Consider the following 15,377-nt stretch of genomic DNA (forward strand, 5'->3'; position numbering starts at 1 on the left):
GGCATTGCCTCCGTGATGTGAGAGGAAAAGAGCGCAATGTATCCCCACCGCCACCTACCTCCCAGGGATCATTCACTCAAAATATCCCCTTCTGATTCCCTGTTCTGATGTTCCCGAGCCCAACTCACAAACGGATCCCAGATGTCACGGGGCCTGGATGCAGCCGGCAGTAACTCCCAGAACGTGGTTAGCTGCGTGTGTCCATAAGTTACATCCGCCAGCCAATCCCTCACCGCGGGCACCCTCCATCTACCCCAGTGGATCGCCACCCGTCGCTTAGCAAACAGTAGAAGTAATGCATGCAGCCTGCGCGATGATAGCGGAGTGTCTCTAACATATCCTAGTAGCCCAAGCAGAGGGGAAGAGACGTCCGAGCGGCCCACAATCTGGTTTACCAATATAAAAACCTGAGACCAATAACCCTCCAACCTCGGGCAGGACCATGCTATATGTAGAAAAGAGGCCGAGGCCGACCCGCATCGCCAACATTCATCCGTCTCTCTAAGCCCCATTCTTTTCAGGCTGATAGGGGTTCTGTAGAACCTATGCAGGTATTTAAAATGTATTAAACGCAACTTGTAGTTTGGCGAAAGCTCAGTAAGCTGCCCACAGCAGAACTCCCACTGTTCCTCAGATATCTCAGGTTGGAGCTCCTCGTTCCAATACAGCATAGATTTAGGCGCCACCCCCGGTGTCATGTTTTGCATATGGCGGTAAATACGAGTTACCAGCTTACGGGGAGATGGGGAGCCCACCACCGCCTCCAAAGCTGTAAAGACTGGCGGCGCGTCAGGGAACCCTCTGAATAATGCCCGGCACGCCGCACGTAGTTTATGGTACAAAAATAATTCAGAAAAAGGCACCGTACCCCCCTCCTCCGGCACCGGGGGAGGCATGAACTTGCCATTGGGAAAGAGGTCCGCAAAGGTGCGAAGATGCAGCTTGTCAATTAGGTGACCGCCTATCCCATCAGCCACGCAAGGCAGCATCGGGTTATGCAACAGAGGGAGCGATAGAGCATACAACAATGGGACCCCCGCCCTCCTGCGCAACTCCTCCCACACCCATTGCAGCGTCTCAGCCGTATCTACATCTGCTCTAGGACGCCGTGCCTTAGCGCATATCGCCACTCCAAGTGGAATGGGCGCCACCGCATCTCGTTCCACTGCTACATGAGGCTGAAAAGGGACAGGGTGGGTCCAAAAATGCAGGAACTGAGCCTGAGCACAGAGGGCATACAGTTTTATATCTCAGGCACCCAGACCTCCCTGTAGCAGTGGTAGTGCCAGCGTATCCCAAGCTACCCTGGCTTGTCCACCCGCCCACACCAGCTCCACCAGACAGGACCGCAAAGTGGTAAAGAAGTGCGACGTAAGCAGTATAGGTATATTGACGAATAAATAAAGGAATTTGGGTAGCACTATCATTTTTGTCAACGCAATCCGCCCAGTTAGCGACAGGGGCAGGGAAGCCCATAATTTCACTTTCTCGCTCAGCCACATCATAGCCCTGCCAAAGTTAAGGCCCCAGATCTCCTGAAGGTTCCGGCTAATCCAAATCCCCAAATATTTGACTTTTTCCGCCTCCCAGCACAGGGGGTATTCGGAGGATACCTCCGCAGTGCTGTCCGTTAGGGGGAAGATTACCGATTTAGACCAGTTGATGGAGATGCCCGCGAAGCCCTCAAAGCGGACAAATTCCCGCAAGATGGGATCCAAGTTGTCCGCAGGATTGATAAGATAAAGGGTCACGTCGTCCGCGTATAGTGATATTAGAAGGTTTCTAGAACTGAAGCCTATACCTCTTGCAGTATGATGTTGTCTAATCCTCGCTGCCAACGGCTCCATAGCTATGGCAAATAGCAGCGGGGAGAGAGGACATCCCTGCCTAGTACCCCGCAAGACAGGGAACGGTTCAGACACCAAGCCATTCACTCGCACTCTGGCTGTAGGCAAAGTGTAAAGCAGGCGAATTTTCCTGAGCAGCAGCGTACTGAAACCCATCCTTTCCAATATATGGAATAAATAGGGCCATTCAAGCGTATGAAAGGCCCTAGTGGCATCTAAAAACACCACGGCAGCCCTGACCTCAGGGTGTAAGTAATGCAATGCGGCGAAGATCGTTCGCAAGTTGTGGGAGGTCGCCCTTCCCGGTATAAAACCGGATTGGTCAGGGAGTGCGACCATCGACAACAGTGGCTGCACCCGGTTCGCGAGCAGCTTTGGCCAAGATTTTCACATCTACATTAATCAGAGATAAGGGCCGATATGAGTTTAGATCGTCAGCAGGTTTATCCGGCTTCAACAACGTGATAATCAGCGCCTCGCGCATGGTGGCAGGCAACACCCCCCTCTCCAAGGCCTCCTCATACACTGCCAACAACCGGGGCGACAGCTCATCCACATACGCCTTATAGAAGGCTGTTGTCAGACCATCAGGTCCCGGTGCCTTGTCAGGCGGCAAGCTCATGATAACTTGTGCCACATCTCCGGCGTCTATCGGGATGTCCATATATTCTCTGTGGTTATTATTGAACCATACCAACGCAATGGAATCCAGGAAGGATGCAAGCCCCTCCGGACACTCATCCTGGGTGTTGGTATATAAACGAGAGTAAAACTCGGAGAATGCTCCTACAATGTCCTCCTTGTCATGAAGCAGTTCGCCAGCCGTCGTGCGCAGTTCATGAATATACGTCTAATGATATTTGCCAGGACCTTCCCCGGTCTCCCACCCTCGCCGTAGCGCCTAGCCTCCGCATATTTCCCTAGAAATTTAACCTCCTGCATCGCCTCCTCGTCGTACTCCAATAATTTGGTTTTCAGTAGCCCCGCCACCTCTGATTCTCCAGCCTCTAAGAAAGTGCGTTCAAGTCGTTTTATATCGGCTTCCAGCGCTACCAGGGTGCCCCGTATCGCCCTCAATACACCCGCCTGACGGGCTATGCACTGGCCTCTAATGACTACCTTGAAGGCCTCCCACAAAGTCGCCTCCGTGTCCACCGGTCCTACATTGCGCTCAAAGTAGTCAGTGATATCAGTCCGTATCTCCCCTTTGAACGCATCATCAAGTAATGCTTGAGGCGGGAGCCGCCACGAGAATGCCGGAAAAGGACCACCAGGGAGTAGTAATCTCAACATACAAGGTGCATGGTCGGACAACGTGCGGGGCATGTGCTCTACCTGCGCCGTCCACAGTGCGACATCCCGCGACACCAGCCAGAAGTCAAGACGGGACCACGTGCCGCTATAAGTCGATATACAGGTTGTGAGAAAGTAGCCTCTTTCTAGCCTTGTTACCCCCACTTTTGGCCTGTTTGTGAGTGTATGTCAGGATGTTTTCACTGTCTCACTGGGATCCTGCTAGCCAGGGCCCAGTGCTCATAGTGAAAACCCTATGTTTTCAGTATGTTTGTTATGTGTCACTGGGACCCTGCTAGTCAGGACCCCAGTGCTCATAAGTTTGTGGCCTATATGTATGTGTTCCCTGTGTGGTGCCTAACTGTCTCACTGAGGCTCTGCTAACCAGAACCTCAGTGGTTATGCTCTCTCATTTCTTTCTAAATTGTCACTAACAGGCTAGTGACCAATTTTACCAATTTACATTGGCTTACTGGAACACCCTTATAATTCCCTACTATATGGTACTGAGGTACCCAGGGTATTGGGGTTCCAGGAGATCCCTATGGGCTGCAGCATTTCTTTTGCCACCCATAGGGAGCTCTGACAATTCTTACACAGGCCTGCCACTGCAGCCTGAGTGAAATAACGTCCACGTTATTTCACAGCCATTTTACACTGCACTTAAGTAACTTATAAGTCACCTATATGTCTAACCTTTACCTGGTAAAGGTTAGGTGCAAAGTTACTTAGTGTGTGGGCACCCTGGCACTAGCCAAGGTGCCCCCACATTGTTCAGAGCCAATTCCCTGAACTTTGTGAGTGCGGGGACACCATTACACGTGTGCACTACATATAGGTCACTACCTATATGTAGCTTCACAATGGTAACTCCGAATATGGCCATGTAACATGTCTATGATCATGGAATTGCCCCCTCTATGCCATCCTGGCATAGTTGGCACAATCCCATGATCCCAGTGGTCTGTAGCACAGACCCTGGTACTGCCAAACTGCCCTTCCTGGGGTTTCACTGCAGCTGCTGCTGCTGCCAACCCCTCAGACAGGCATCTGCCCTCCTGGGGTCCAGCCAGGCCTGGCCCAGGATGGCAGAACAAAGAACTTCCTCTGAGAGAGGGTGTGACACCCTCTCCCTTTGGAAAATGGTGTGAAGGCAGGGGAGGAGTAGCCTCCCCCAGCCTCTGGAAATGCTTTGTTGGGCACAGAGGTGCCCAATTCTGCATAAGCCAGTCTACACCGGTTCAGGGGACCCCTTAGCCCTGCTCTGGCGTGAAACTGGACAAAGGAAAGGGGAGTGACCACTCCCCTGACCTGCACCTCCCCTGGGAGGTGTCCAGAGCTCCTCCAGTGTGCTCCAGACCTCTGCCATCTTGGAAACAGAGGTGCTGCTGGCACACTGGACTGCTCTGAGTGGCCAGTGCCACCAGGTGACGTCAGAGACTCCTTCTGATAGGCTCCTTCAGGTGTTGCTAGCCTATCCTCTCTCCTAGGTAGCCAAACCCTCTTTTCTGGCTATTTAGGGTCTCTGTCTCTGGGGAAACTTTAGATAACGAATGCATGAGCTCAGCCGAGTTCCTCTGCATCTCTCTCTTCACCTTCTGATAAGGAATCGACTGCTGACCGCGCTGGAAGCCTGCAAAACTGCAACATAGTAGCAAAGACGACTACTGCAACTCTGTAACACTGATCCTGCCGCCTTCTCGACTGTTTTTCTGCTTGTGCATGCTGTGGGGGTAGTCTGCCTCCTCTCTGCACCAGAAGCTCCGAAGAAATCTCCCGTGGGTCGACGGAATCTTCCCCCTGCAACCGCAGGCACCAAAAAGCTGCATTACCGGTCCCTTGGGTCTCCTCTCAGCACGACGAGCGAGGTCCCTCGAATCCAGCAACTCTGTCCAAGTGACCCCCACAGTCCAGTGACTCTTCAGTCCAAGTTTGGTGGAGGTAAGTCCTTGCCTCACCTCGCTGGGCTGCATTGCTGGGAACCGCGACTTTTGCAGCCACTCCGGCCCCTGTGCACTTCCGGCGGAAATCCTTTGTGCACAGCCAAGCCTGGGTCCACGGCACTCTAACCTGCATTGCACGACGTTCTAAGTTGGTCTCCGGCGACGTGGGACTCCTTTGTGCGACTTCGGGTGAGCACCGTTTCACGCATCTTCGTAGTGCCTGTTTCTGGCACTTCTACGGGTGCTACCTGCTGCTGTGAGGGCTCCTTGTCTTGCTCGACGTCCCCTCTCTCTCCTGGTCCAATTTGCGACCTCCTGGTCCCTCCAGGGCCACAGCAGCGTCCAAAAACGCTAACCGCACGATTTGCAGCTAGCAAGGCTTGTTGGCGTTCTTTCGGCGGGAAAACACTTGTGCACGACTCTCCACGGTGAGAGGGATCCGTCCACCAAAGGGGAAGTCTCTAGCCCTTTTCGTTCCTGCAGAAACCTCAGCTTCTTCTGTCCAGTCGAAGCTTCTTTGCACCCGCAGCTGGCATTTCCTGGGCATCTGCCCATCTCCGACTTGCTTGTGACTTTTGGACTTGGTCGCCTTCTTCCACAGGTACCCTAGATTGGAAATCCACAGTTGTTGCATTGTTGGTTTGTGTCTTTCCTGCATTATTCCTCTAACACGACTTCTTTGTCCTTAGGGGAACTTTAGTGCACTTTGCACTCACTCTTCAGGGTCTTGGGGAGGGTTATTTTTCTAACTCTCACTATTTTCTAATAGTCCCAGCAACCCTCTACAAGGTCACATAGGTTTGGGGTCCATTCGTGGTTCGCATTCCACTTTTGGAGTATATGGTTTGTGTTGCCCCTATCCCTATGTTTCCCCATTGCATCCTATTGTAACTATACATTGTTTGCACTGTTTTCTAAGCCTATACTGCATATTTTTGCTATTGTGTATATATATCTTATGTATATTTCCTATCCTCTCACTGAGGGTACACTCTGAGATACTTTGGCATATTGTCATAAAAATAAAGTACCTTTATTTTTAGTGTAACTGTGTATTGTGTTTTCTTATGATATTGTGCATATGACACTAAGTGGTACTGTAGTAGCTTCACACGTCTCCTAGTTCAGCCTAAGCTGCTCTGCTAAGCTACCATTATCTATCAGCCTAAGCTGCTAGACACCCTATACACTAATAAGGGATAACTGGGCCTGGTGCAAGGTGCAAGTACCCCTTGGTACTCACTACAAGCCAGTCCAGCCTCCTACACAGGTGCCCTCCCTCAGGTCCCCATGCCTACCCCGCCACACATCAACCAGTGCACCATCCAGCAGTATTTCCAGCAGCGCGGAACCCGCCAACGGATTCAATGTACGAGCCACCCCTTTCCTATCTGCTTTGTCATCAAGTACTGCATTGAAATCACCTCCCCATACAATTGTATCGCATCCAGTGGCTTTCACTTGCCCCCAAAGCTTATGGAAGAAACCTGGAGAGTCAGCATTAGGCCCATACACAGCCACGAATACCACCGAAACTCCGCACACAATGCCCTGTACCAAAACATATCTACCCTCTGGGTCATATTGAACAGCGCCCTCCCGCCAATCCATCCTGCGTCGTATCAGTATCGCCACTCCCCGGGCATAATTGGAATAAATAGCTGAATAAACGTGCCCCCATCTGGTGTGACGCAGTCTTTGGGCAGGGGTGGTGTTCAAATGAGTTTCCTGCAATAGGCAGACATCCACACAGTGCCGCACCAAATATGCATGTACCAACCTAGCCTTCCGGTGGTCGTTGAGCCCCCGAACATTCCAGGTAAGACAGTTCAAAGTTTTATCCACTCTGGGCATTCCCCACACACATTATGTAAGGTGCAGTAAGACATGTTGACAATGACCAGGCCCTACGCTCAGGACACCACACAGATAGCATACAATAGATGATGGCAGTAAACAACAAAACAAAAACCCCGACCAATCGCCCCCCACCCACTCCAACCCCCCAACCGGGTCGTAGAGTAACCATCCCCATACTATCCCCAAAGCAACATTTAAATAAACAAGGGAACATTCCCGAGGGGGTGTGGCGATGCCGGCTACTCCCCCGTGTGAAACGGGGTGGCCGGAAGATCTGCAGGGGATCCTAGCCACTCAAAACCTAATAATTTAAATCTGTCTAGGATGGCAGATGTCAACGATTGAACACCAGGCATCACAAGTACACTACCCCCTCCAGCGGATAGAAGTCCACAGTCAAAAAGGAGCCATTCCCCACAGGATCTAGTAGATGGGACCCGCGTTTACTCATTGTCACAGAGCCTGCTATCCATTGTTTCCGCAGCATCCCTGGAACGTTGTGTGGATTTGCGTCCCACATGTTTGGCGAACTTCAACGCCTCCTTGGCATCAGTGAATATGTGTGCAGACCCCTCAAAGGACACCTTTAATTTAGCCGGGTAGAGGAGAGAGTACGGAATCTGCGCCTGCAGAAGAAGACGCTTTGCAGGCAGAAACTCCCGGCGGGCAGCCTGGACAGCCGGGGTGAAGTCAGGGTAGAAGGAGATGTTATTGCCCTTGTGCGTGATGGTCCCTCTCTCCCTTGCCAATTTAAGGATCAAATCTCGGTCTTGGTAGTTCAAGATTCTCGCAATTATGGGCCGGGGCGGCGCTCCAACAGGGGCCTCTGACCCAGCAACCTATGTGCCCGCTCCACCGCAAACACCGCCGAGAGATTAGGGTCAAACAATTCGTGTAGGAGTTCAGTGACATAGGTTTCCATTTTAGTTATGGCAGTGGTCTCCGGGACCTCCATGACGCGTAGATTATTGCGCCGGGACCGCGCTTCTAAGTCCTCATTCTTCGCATGGATTATTCCCATGTGCAGGAGCTGGTCCCTCGTCTCCACTTGGAACTCATGAAACTCAGATTGGCGAGTCTCAAGCGTGTCCAACCTCGTCTCGTGCGTCGACACCTGTGCTTTCACAGAGTCCAACTGACTGGTGAGGTTGTCCAGTTTAGTATCAATATTGCGGAGGCTAGAGCGCATCTCAAGCATCAGCGTGCATAAATCTTCGCCATGATCATCAGCGGCCAGGTCGCGCCCCTCCGCCGCCTGGGGCCCCTGCTCCAACTCTCCCTGCCGCGTGGCGCGTTTATGGTCAAAGTTCAGCTTCAGCTGCTTAGAATCATGTTTCCCCATGGCAAGGAGAGACCCACCGGGTCCTGCCGTGAACTACCAGCAAAGGCCCCCAGCCACCTCCACAACCGAAGAGCCGCAGCAGGACACCTCCACCTCCTCCGTGGCACTCCTGCTGACTGATCCCAGAATGGAAGCTGGAGGCAAGGGCAGCGACCACCGCGTAATCCCACCGGCAGCAGGTCCACACTAACAGGTCTCGATATCATCACCAGCACCTCCACTGGGTTACCCTAGACTGACTCCTTGTGTTGGATCAAAACCGCAGCCAGGGTGTAGGTTAATGTCCACCAAGCCCTCCGCAGACGCGGGGCGGCGGGGGGGGAAGCCCCTCTGTTCACCCCCGTACTCACGAGTCAACTGGACAGACCGTATCAACGCCTGTCCCTGTAATCCACCTTCCTCCTCCTGCACCGCGGTGTTTGCGCACAAGCTCCCAGTCGCTTCACCACAGCCTCATCGGAGCACACCATCTGCGGCGCCCGGGCAGACCAGGCACTCACCACCTCCTCCAGAGCTCCAGATGTCCCCCGCAGGGCGCCCTCGTCAGCCGTGAAATCCCGCGCCGGCACTCCGCCGCTCACCGGTTCTCGTACCACCACACTCCGGCTCCGGTGCCCGACTCCAAAATGGCGGCTGCCACCTCCAAAATCTGCCACTCGGGCACCTGCCGCCGGGCCAGCATCGACATCTAGCGGGCCACCTCCGCCCGTCGGAGCGCAGCCCAAATGCTGCACAGGCAGCTTTAATAAGGGTCCTACATCCGTCCGGCGCCGTCCGCGTCGGTGAGCAGCGCTCCGACCCCGAGCCGCCACCCGGCTGCACAGCTCTCCAAAACTCCAAACTTAGGCAGCCCTGGGACCGCCCCAACATGGCAGTGCTCACCGGATCCCTCAAGCGGCTCCAGCGACGCCGGGACCCCTCAGCGTCACGGCGCCGCTCCGGCCCAGGCCCCGCCGTCAGCACACGCCCCGGGCCCGAATCACGGCTCACTTACAATCGAGCCCCGGCAGGCGCCTCCGCCAGATCCGCCCACAGGCCGCGCGGTCCCTCAGCTTCTTCCAGGCAATGGAAGGAGGGAATCCCGTACCTCCGCCTGTGTCTCACCGCCACCTGTACATTTTCTACCGGTTTTAGCAGCTCAGGCTCGCCCCGGTGTGGAGGATAATTGTAGGATTTCGGTCCGGCCGGCGGAGCTCACTCAGAGAGCGGCCATCTCGCTGCTCAGCAGGCCACGCCCCCGTAGATTAAATCTTTGATGTCCCTGAGACTTCTCAACAGGAGGCAAGCTCAACTCAAGCCCTTGGAGAACATGGGAAAGCAGGATGTAGAAAGCAAAGTACAGTCCTTTTACCCCCAGGACAGAAGCAGCAAGCAAGCACATCAAAGAAATAGGCAGAGTGGCAGTCCCTCCTACAGCATCCAACTCTTCTTCCTGGCAGAATGTCCTCATTCCAGAAGTACTCCAACTTTGTGGTGTCAGAGGTCCAGTACTTTTACTCATTTCTGTCTTTGAAGTAGGCAAACTTCACAGAGAAGTCTTTGTAGTGCACAAGACCCTGCCTTTCCCTGCCCTGCCCCAGACACACTCCAGAGGGTTGGAGACTACTTTGTGTGAGGTGAGACACAGCCCTATTAAGGTGCAAGTGTCAGCTTCTCTCACCACTCTAGCTCAGGAAGACCCATCAGGAAGGCAGGGCACACCTCAGCTCCCTTTGTGTGACTGTCTAGAGCGAATCTACAAACAGCCCAACTGTCATCCTGACCCAGATGTGTATTCCACAGACAGGCAGAGGCACAGAATGCTTACGCAAGAAAATGCCCACTTTCTAAAAGTGGCATTTTCAAACTTACAATTCAAAACTCAACCTCGCCAAAAGCTTTATTTTTTTAAATTGTGAGTTCAGAGACCCCACACTCCACATCCCTATCTGCTCCCAATGGGCAATTACACTTAAAAGATATTTCAATGCAATCCCCATGTACACTTAAAAGATATTCAAGACAATCCCCATGTTACCTTAGAGGAGAGATAGTCCTTGCAATAGTGAAAAGCAAAATTAGCAGTATTTCACTATCAGGACATGTAGAACAAACTAGTACACATCCTACCTTTTAAATAGCATGTACCCTGCCCATGGGGCTACCTTGGCCCACCTAAGGGGTAACTTACAGGTAGTAAAAGGGAATTTTAGGTCTGGCAAGTGGTTGCAATACCCAGGCCGACATTAACGTTTAAAACTGCACACTCAGGCACTATACTGGCAGGCATATTCGCAGGGCTACTCATGTGGGTGGCTCAATCAGTGCTGCAGGCCCACTAGTAGCATTTGATTTACAGGCCCTGGTCACACACTGTACACTTTACTAGGGACTCACTAGTAAATCAAATAGCCCACTCATGGAGAAACCAATCACCAGTACATTTTAAACAGAGACCATATGCACTTTAGCACTGGTTAGCAGTGGCAAAGTACCCAGAGTCCTAAAGCCAACAAAGACAGGTCAGAAAACATAGGAGGAAGAAGGCAGAAAGTTTGGGGATAACCCTGCAAAAAAGGTCCAGGTCCAACAGTGGGCTTTTACTGTTGATTTTCCCCCAATGAAAAAACTTTGCCTAGACCTTAAATACCACAAGTCTCTATTGTGTAAATCACCTATGTAGAAGAGTGTAGGTGGCAGGTTTCAGTTTCTGTTTCTTTCCGAAGTGTAGATGACATACCACTATCACAGGTCAGTGAGTGAGGTAAATTTCTTTAGCTGTTTGAGGGCCTGTTAGGTCTGGTGTGCAACGCCGGATTTTACGGTTAAGATATCTAAAATAATTAACAAACCTTGCCAGGAGCTTAAATGCAAGGAGTCTCTACCTAGCAAAACACCTATGCAGCAGAGGTGGTAGGCAGCAGCTTTCTTTTTCATTGATATGCCAGCCACCAGTGCAGTCCCCGAAGGTTAGATCAAGTTACAGGTCAGTGTGTGGGCTTATTTTTTGGCTGTTTGTGGGCCTGGTACACAGAGTTTTACTGTTATTTTCCCTGATATTACAACAAACATTACAGGCAGCAAGTTTAATTGCATGGATTCGCCCATAGATGGCAAAATACTATACAGCGTGTCTTGACAAGTTCAAAACTGCCCTAACTTCCAAATGTAGGCCACTTTTTAATTGCCCGATTTGCTAAATGTGGGCCACATTTATTTTGGTGCCAGTGTTTATTTTCTGTCCCAGACTTGCCATGGCAGGAAAGATATGTACTCTCCGGTCTGGCTAGCAGACATAGGTAGGCTCTCTGACCGCTCAGAACTGGGCATTCTGCAACTCTTCAGCCTGCTTGAATCAGCACGCCTGCTGCAGCTGCAGCCTTGTTGGCCCTCTGTCCATCCGGCCAAAAAACTTGGAAGACACTCAATGCATGCGCTCATCCTGGCAGACACTCCCTTTCTACTTCTGGTGGAACAGTCGAGCCAGGTGAGTCATACAATCTCTGCACTTAACTTCACTCATCTCTGCAGCATCTGCATTACCGTACTAGGTTGTCTTTTAAACCAATAATCTGCAACGTGCTTTATGTAAACTAATATTGTATCAAACAATAAATTACTTACTAGGCTACTCATTCATTTTAGTGATATTGAACTGACAAGGAGCATACTTTTCCTAATCTCGTTATATTTTCAGACGCACTGGCCTCAAAAACGTACTCTGTGCCAGATGCCTAGTGTCGATCCACGACTGATGCCTTGTCAGGTTAAGCCATGGCCTCCCCTTTGAACTTTCTGATAGTGTCTCTTCATTGTGATGAATGACTGTGCCGCAATTGTTTTACAATGTGGTCACCTTAGAAAGAGGTTTCGTTTCAGGAGTTTGCATTAGTTTCAATATAAGTATAGAGCTACTCACTGTTCAAAATTGTGTCATTCTTGTTATTTAGCACTTTCAGCGCACTTTATTGAATGGTTTTACTGTCGGGAAAGTGTCACTCTAAGTGCCACACATTTGGCAGCTAAATGTCACTCATTAAGGTATTGAAACCATGGAGATGTCATACACAAGCAATTTGAAAACTTGGCAGGTATGTGTAACAGACACCAAACGTAACTACAGCAGTGCAATGAATGACGCTTGATTAGAATAGCGCCACGGGACAGCCCATGTTATATCTAATTTTATTCACCATGTGGCTAGAACACTGCCGTTCTCCTTAACTAATCCCTAGGGCGCCTTACCGGGTTTTCCTTCGTCCCCCGTCGAATCCATCCTCCTCTTTCACCTCGCTAAGGCACCACAAATCCGGTTATCCGGCTCAGCAGGTCTGCAAAGTACTTCCAGGTTACCTCGGAAATCTCCGGAAATGCTCGATTCTCTCCGGAAACAATCGGTGATCTGCCGATATACCCGAAACTCGCAAACCAAAACCGAAGATTTACGAACGATGCAGCGATGAAGATACTGCGTGCTGCTTTGGCTGGGGTCAGTGATTTTAGCATGATTAAGGTGCTGGCCTGGCCTGTATCATAAAATAGTGAGTCCAGTGTATGAACGCGGAGAGATGCAGGACACGCTGCGCTTCCCTACAAGGAATGCTATATTGTTAAAAAAAACGTATATCAAATATTTCGTATTTTTTAATCAAAAACCTGTATAAGAATAAAAATAAAGCCAGAGACTGAATTAACCCAATGATGTTCAGTCTCAATTAGAGACTAATGGACTCCCAAAGAAACGGGTACGTGTGTAGTACAGTGAGCGGGTTACCGAAAGTTAAAAGCTTTAAACAATTATGATTTACTTGTAGTTAAATAGTGCTTTACTACCTAGGGTTGCCACCTTAGCCGAAAAAAAACTGTTGAGTCAGACTGCCAACAGCAGCTGTGTCTGGACGACACCACCAACACTGACTGAACAACCTGGGTGAATACTTCATAGGAGTCCATGTCTGACAGCCACAGTTACCGACTTTCATAAAGTCTGTAAAAATATGCAACAATCAGTGGTATTTTCATTTGAGCACCAGATCAGTAGTTCTCTGATTTGCAAGTTATCTTACTGGCAGTATGCACAAAAAATCCCTGAAATTACCATGGTAAATCTATCTCTGTTATCCTTCAGAGGATGATAATGGTGCTTAATATGATTTCCCCCTCTACAGAGTTTTGCAAACATATCTAGGAAAAAACAGGACTGACAGAATTGGGAAGATACAGACGCTAATCTAGGTGTGGCAGCAGGGTGAGACCTTTGACAAATATGTGACTACAAAGCTCACATCGTTGTATTACTCCATGAGGCTCCCCTAAATTTATGCTAGTGATCATTTATATTGGCTGAAGAAGCAACTTAATCTCCAACAGGAAACAAGAAGATTAACTCGCTGTAACTGTTCCCCTCCATCTCCCAGAAACTGCCTCGTGGTCACTGCCAGACATACGGGGTCTGAAAATCTCATTGTGCAAGATTTGGTTTTTGTGATAATCATAAAGCACTCGCTGTAACTGTTCCCCTCCATCTCCCAGAAACTGCCTCGTGGTCACTGCCAGACATACGGGGTCTGAAAATCTAATTGTGCAAGATTTGGTTTTTGTGATAATCATAAAGCACGAAAGTGGTTATTAACACCACAGCCTCGGACTTGAAGTTACTGGTGGTCAGCCCTGCCAAGTATTATGCATCTTGAGTTAATGTAACGCATTTTAGTGCTGGTGTCCGCATCAGTGCACTAAAATGGAATGTCATGCATTATAGGCATTGCTAGCTCCTTTTATGTGCACCGAGGAGCAGCACTGCACCTCTGAATCATGTTTGTGTGTGTTAAATAAGCAACCTGCCAGTGGAAGTCTGTGAGCTGGGCCCATGCAATGAGGGGACTGGTTGCTATAGTGATCTCTCCATCTGGGCCCAGCTAAGTTTTTTCCTTTACTTGGTTTCAGCCCTTGTATCCTCTATCCTCTTCTGTAGGGCCTCCTGTGCTGATCGGGCTCTGAAGATAATTGTTCTTGCTCCTCCCCAACAATGCACACAGAATGTCTTGTGCAGAGTGTGTCTTCTGGGCAGTGGTTAGTGTAGTGTCTTGTGAGATAAAGATGTCGGGAACCTTTAGGTTCCTGATGGACTCTGTAGAACTGCGACATAAGTGTTCGGGTGTGGTTCATAAAATTCATGATTAAAATGTTGAGTTTGCAGTGACATGCTGAGGAATAAAGACGTGTAATACCAAGCTCCATGTGTGTGTTGGAGTGTGTCTTTTAAAAGCAATATTAACATGAAAAGCTTGCAATATATTGTGTAATGAAACTGCATAGAAAATGTGATAACATAGAAAAACGTTTGAAATGTGCCCACGGAGAGTGTCCACCAATGTATACGAAGACTAATGAAACTAATTAATGATGAATTAATTATGTGCTAATGTTTGAATTTGTATTAGCATATCATAATTAGAGTTATGTATTAGGGTTTTTGATAAATGAATTACTAGGCCTTAGTTAGCAAGGGTCTGGGCCTAGCTGCCTGGTCTCATATTAAACTGTGTTTTTCCTAACGTGCAATGTGGTGTCTTCATGAAGGACACAAAACTGTACTTTTCCAGAAGCTAGAGATGTGTGTGTAGCCGTAGTAAATTCTTTCTCATGGGACCCGACTTGCTCAAGGAGACATTCTTGCTAAATGCAACAGTGTAATTCGTAACAGGTGCAAGGCTGCCTGGAGTAGGAGAAAACAATGGGACTACTGACTGGAGCGTAAAGTGTAACTTTCCTTACCTGACATTCCAACCAATGAAGACGTCAATAACGTGAGCCAATCAACGACATGAGAACTGGGGTTTGTGGAAAATTCTAGTGAAGTGCATGGAGAATTATTGGACAGAGATAATAATGCACCAAATATTATCCAATGGGGAATTAAGGGCTAGTTCGACAGTTTTGATTTAACCTCGTGACCCGAGGAGAAATCAGCCATTATTCAGACTTTCCACTTTAAGCCATACTTTGCCATTGCTCTTTTGAGACTTTGCCGTTTATTCTTCCTGATACTTTAACCATTCTCTATCCAAGTCCTTACGGATACATACTTCTCCTCCATATGAGGGAAGTGCC

General features: G+C 49.7%; 1 protein-coding gene across 2 annotated transcripts in view; it reads right to left on the reverse strand.

The window, feature by feature from the left end:
- Positions 1-12,618, reverse strand: part of RABEP2 (rabaptin, RAB GTPase binding effector protein 2) — a 703,205-nt gene extending 690,587 nt beyond the window's left edge. For both annotated transcript variants that reach the window (XM_069243969.1, XM_069243970.1), the window contains exon 1: positions 12,510-12,618. In XM_069243969.1, coding sequence (XP_069100070.1) covers positions 12,510-12,540 — 31 coding nt within the window. In that variant the 5' untranslated portion in view covers positions 12,541-12,618. The remainder of the gene's footprint in view (positions 1-12,509) is intronic.
- Between the last annotated feature and the right edge of the window lie 2,759 nt (positions 12,619-15,377).

The sequence above is a fragment of the Pleurodeles waltl genome, chromosome 7, assembly GCF_031143425.1.
Source record: "Pleurodeles waltl isolate 20211129_DDA chromosome 7, aPleWal1.hap1.20221129, whole genome shotgun sequence".
Taxonomy (NCBI): domain Eukaryota; kingdom Metazoa; phylum Chordata; class Amphibia; order Caudata; family Salamandridae; genus Pleurodeles; species Pleurodeles waltl.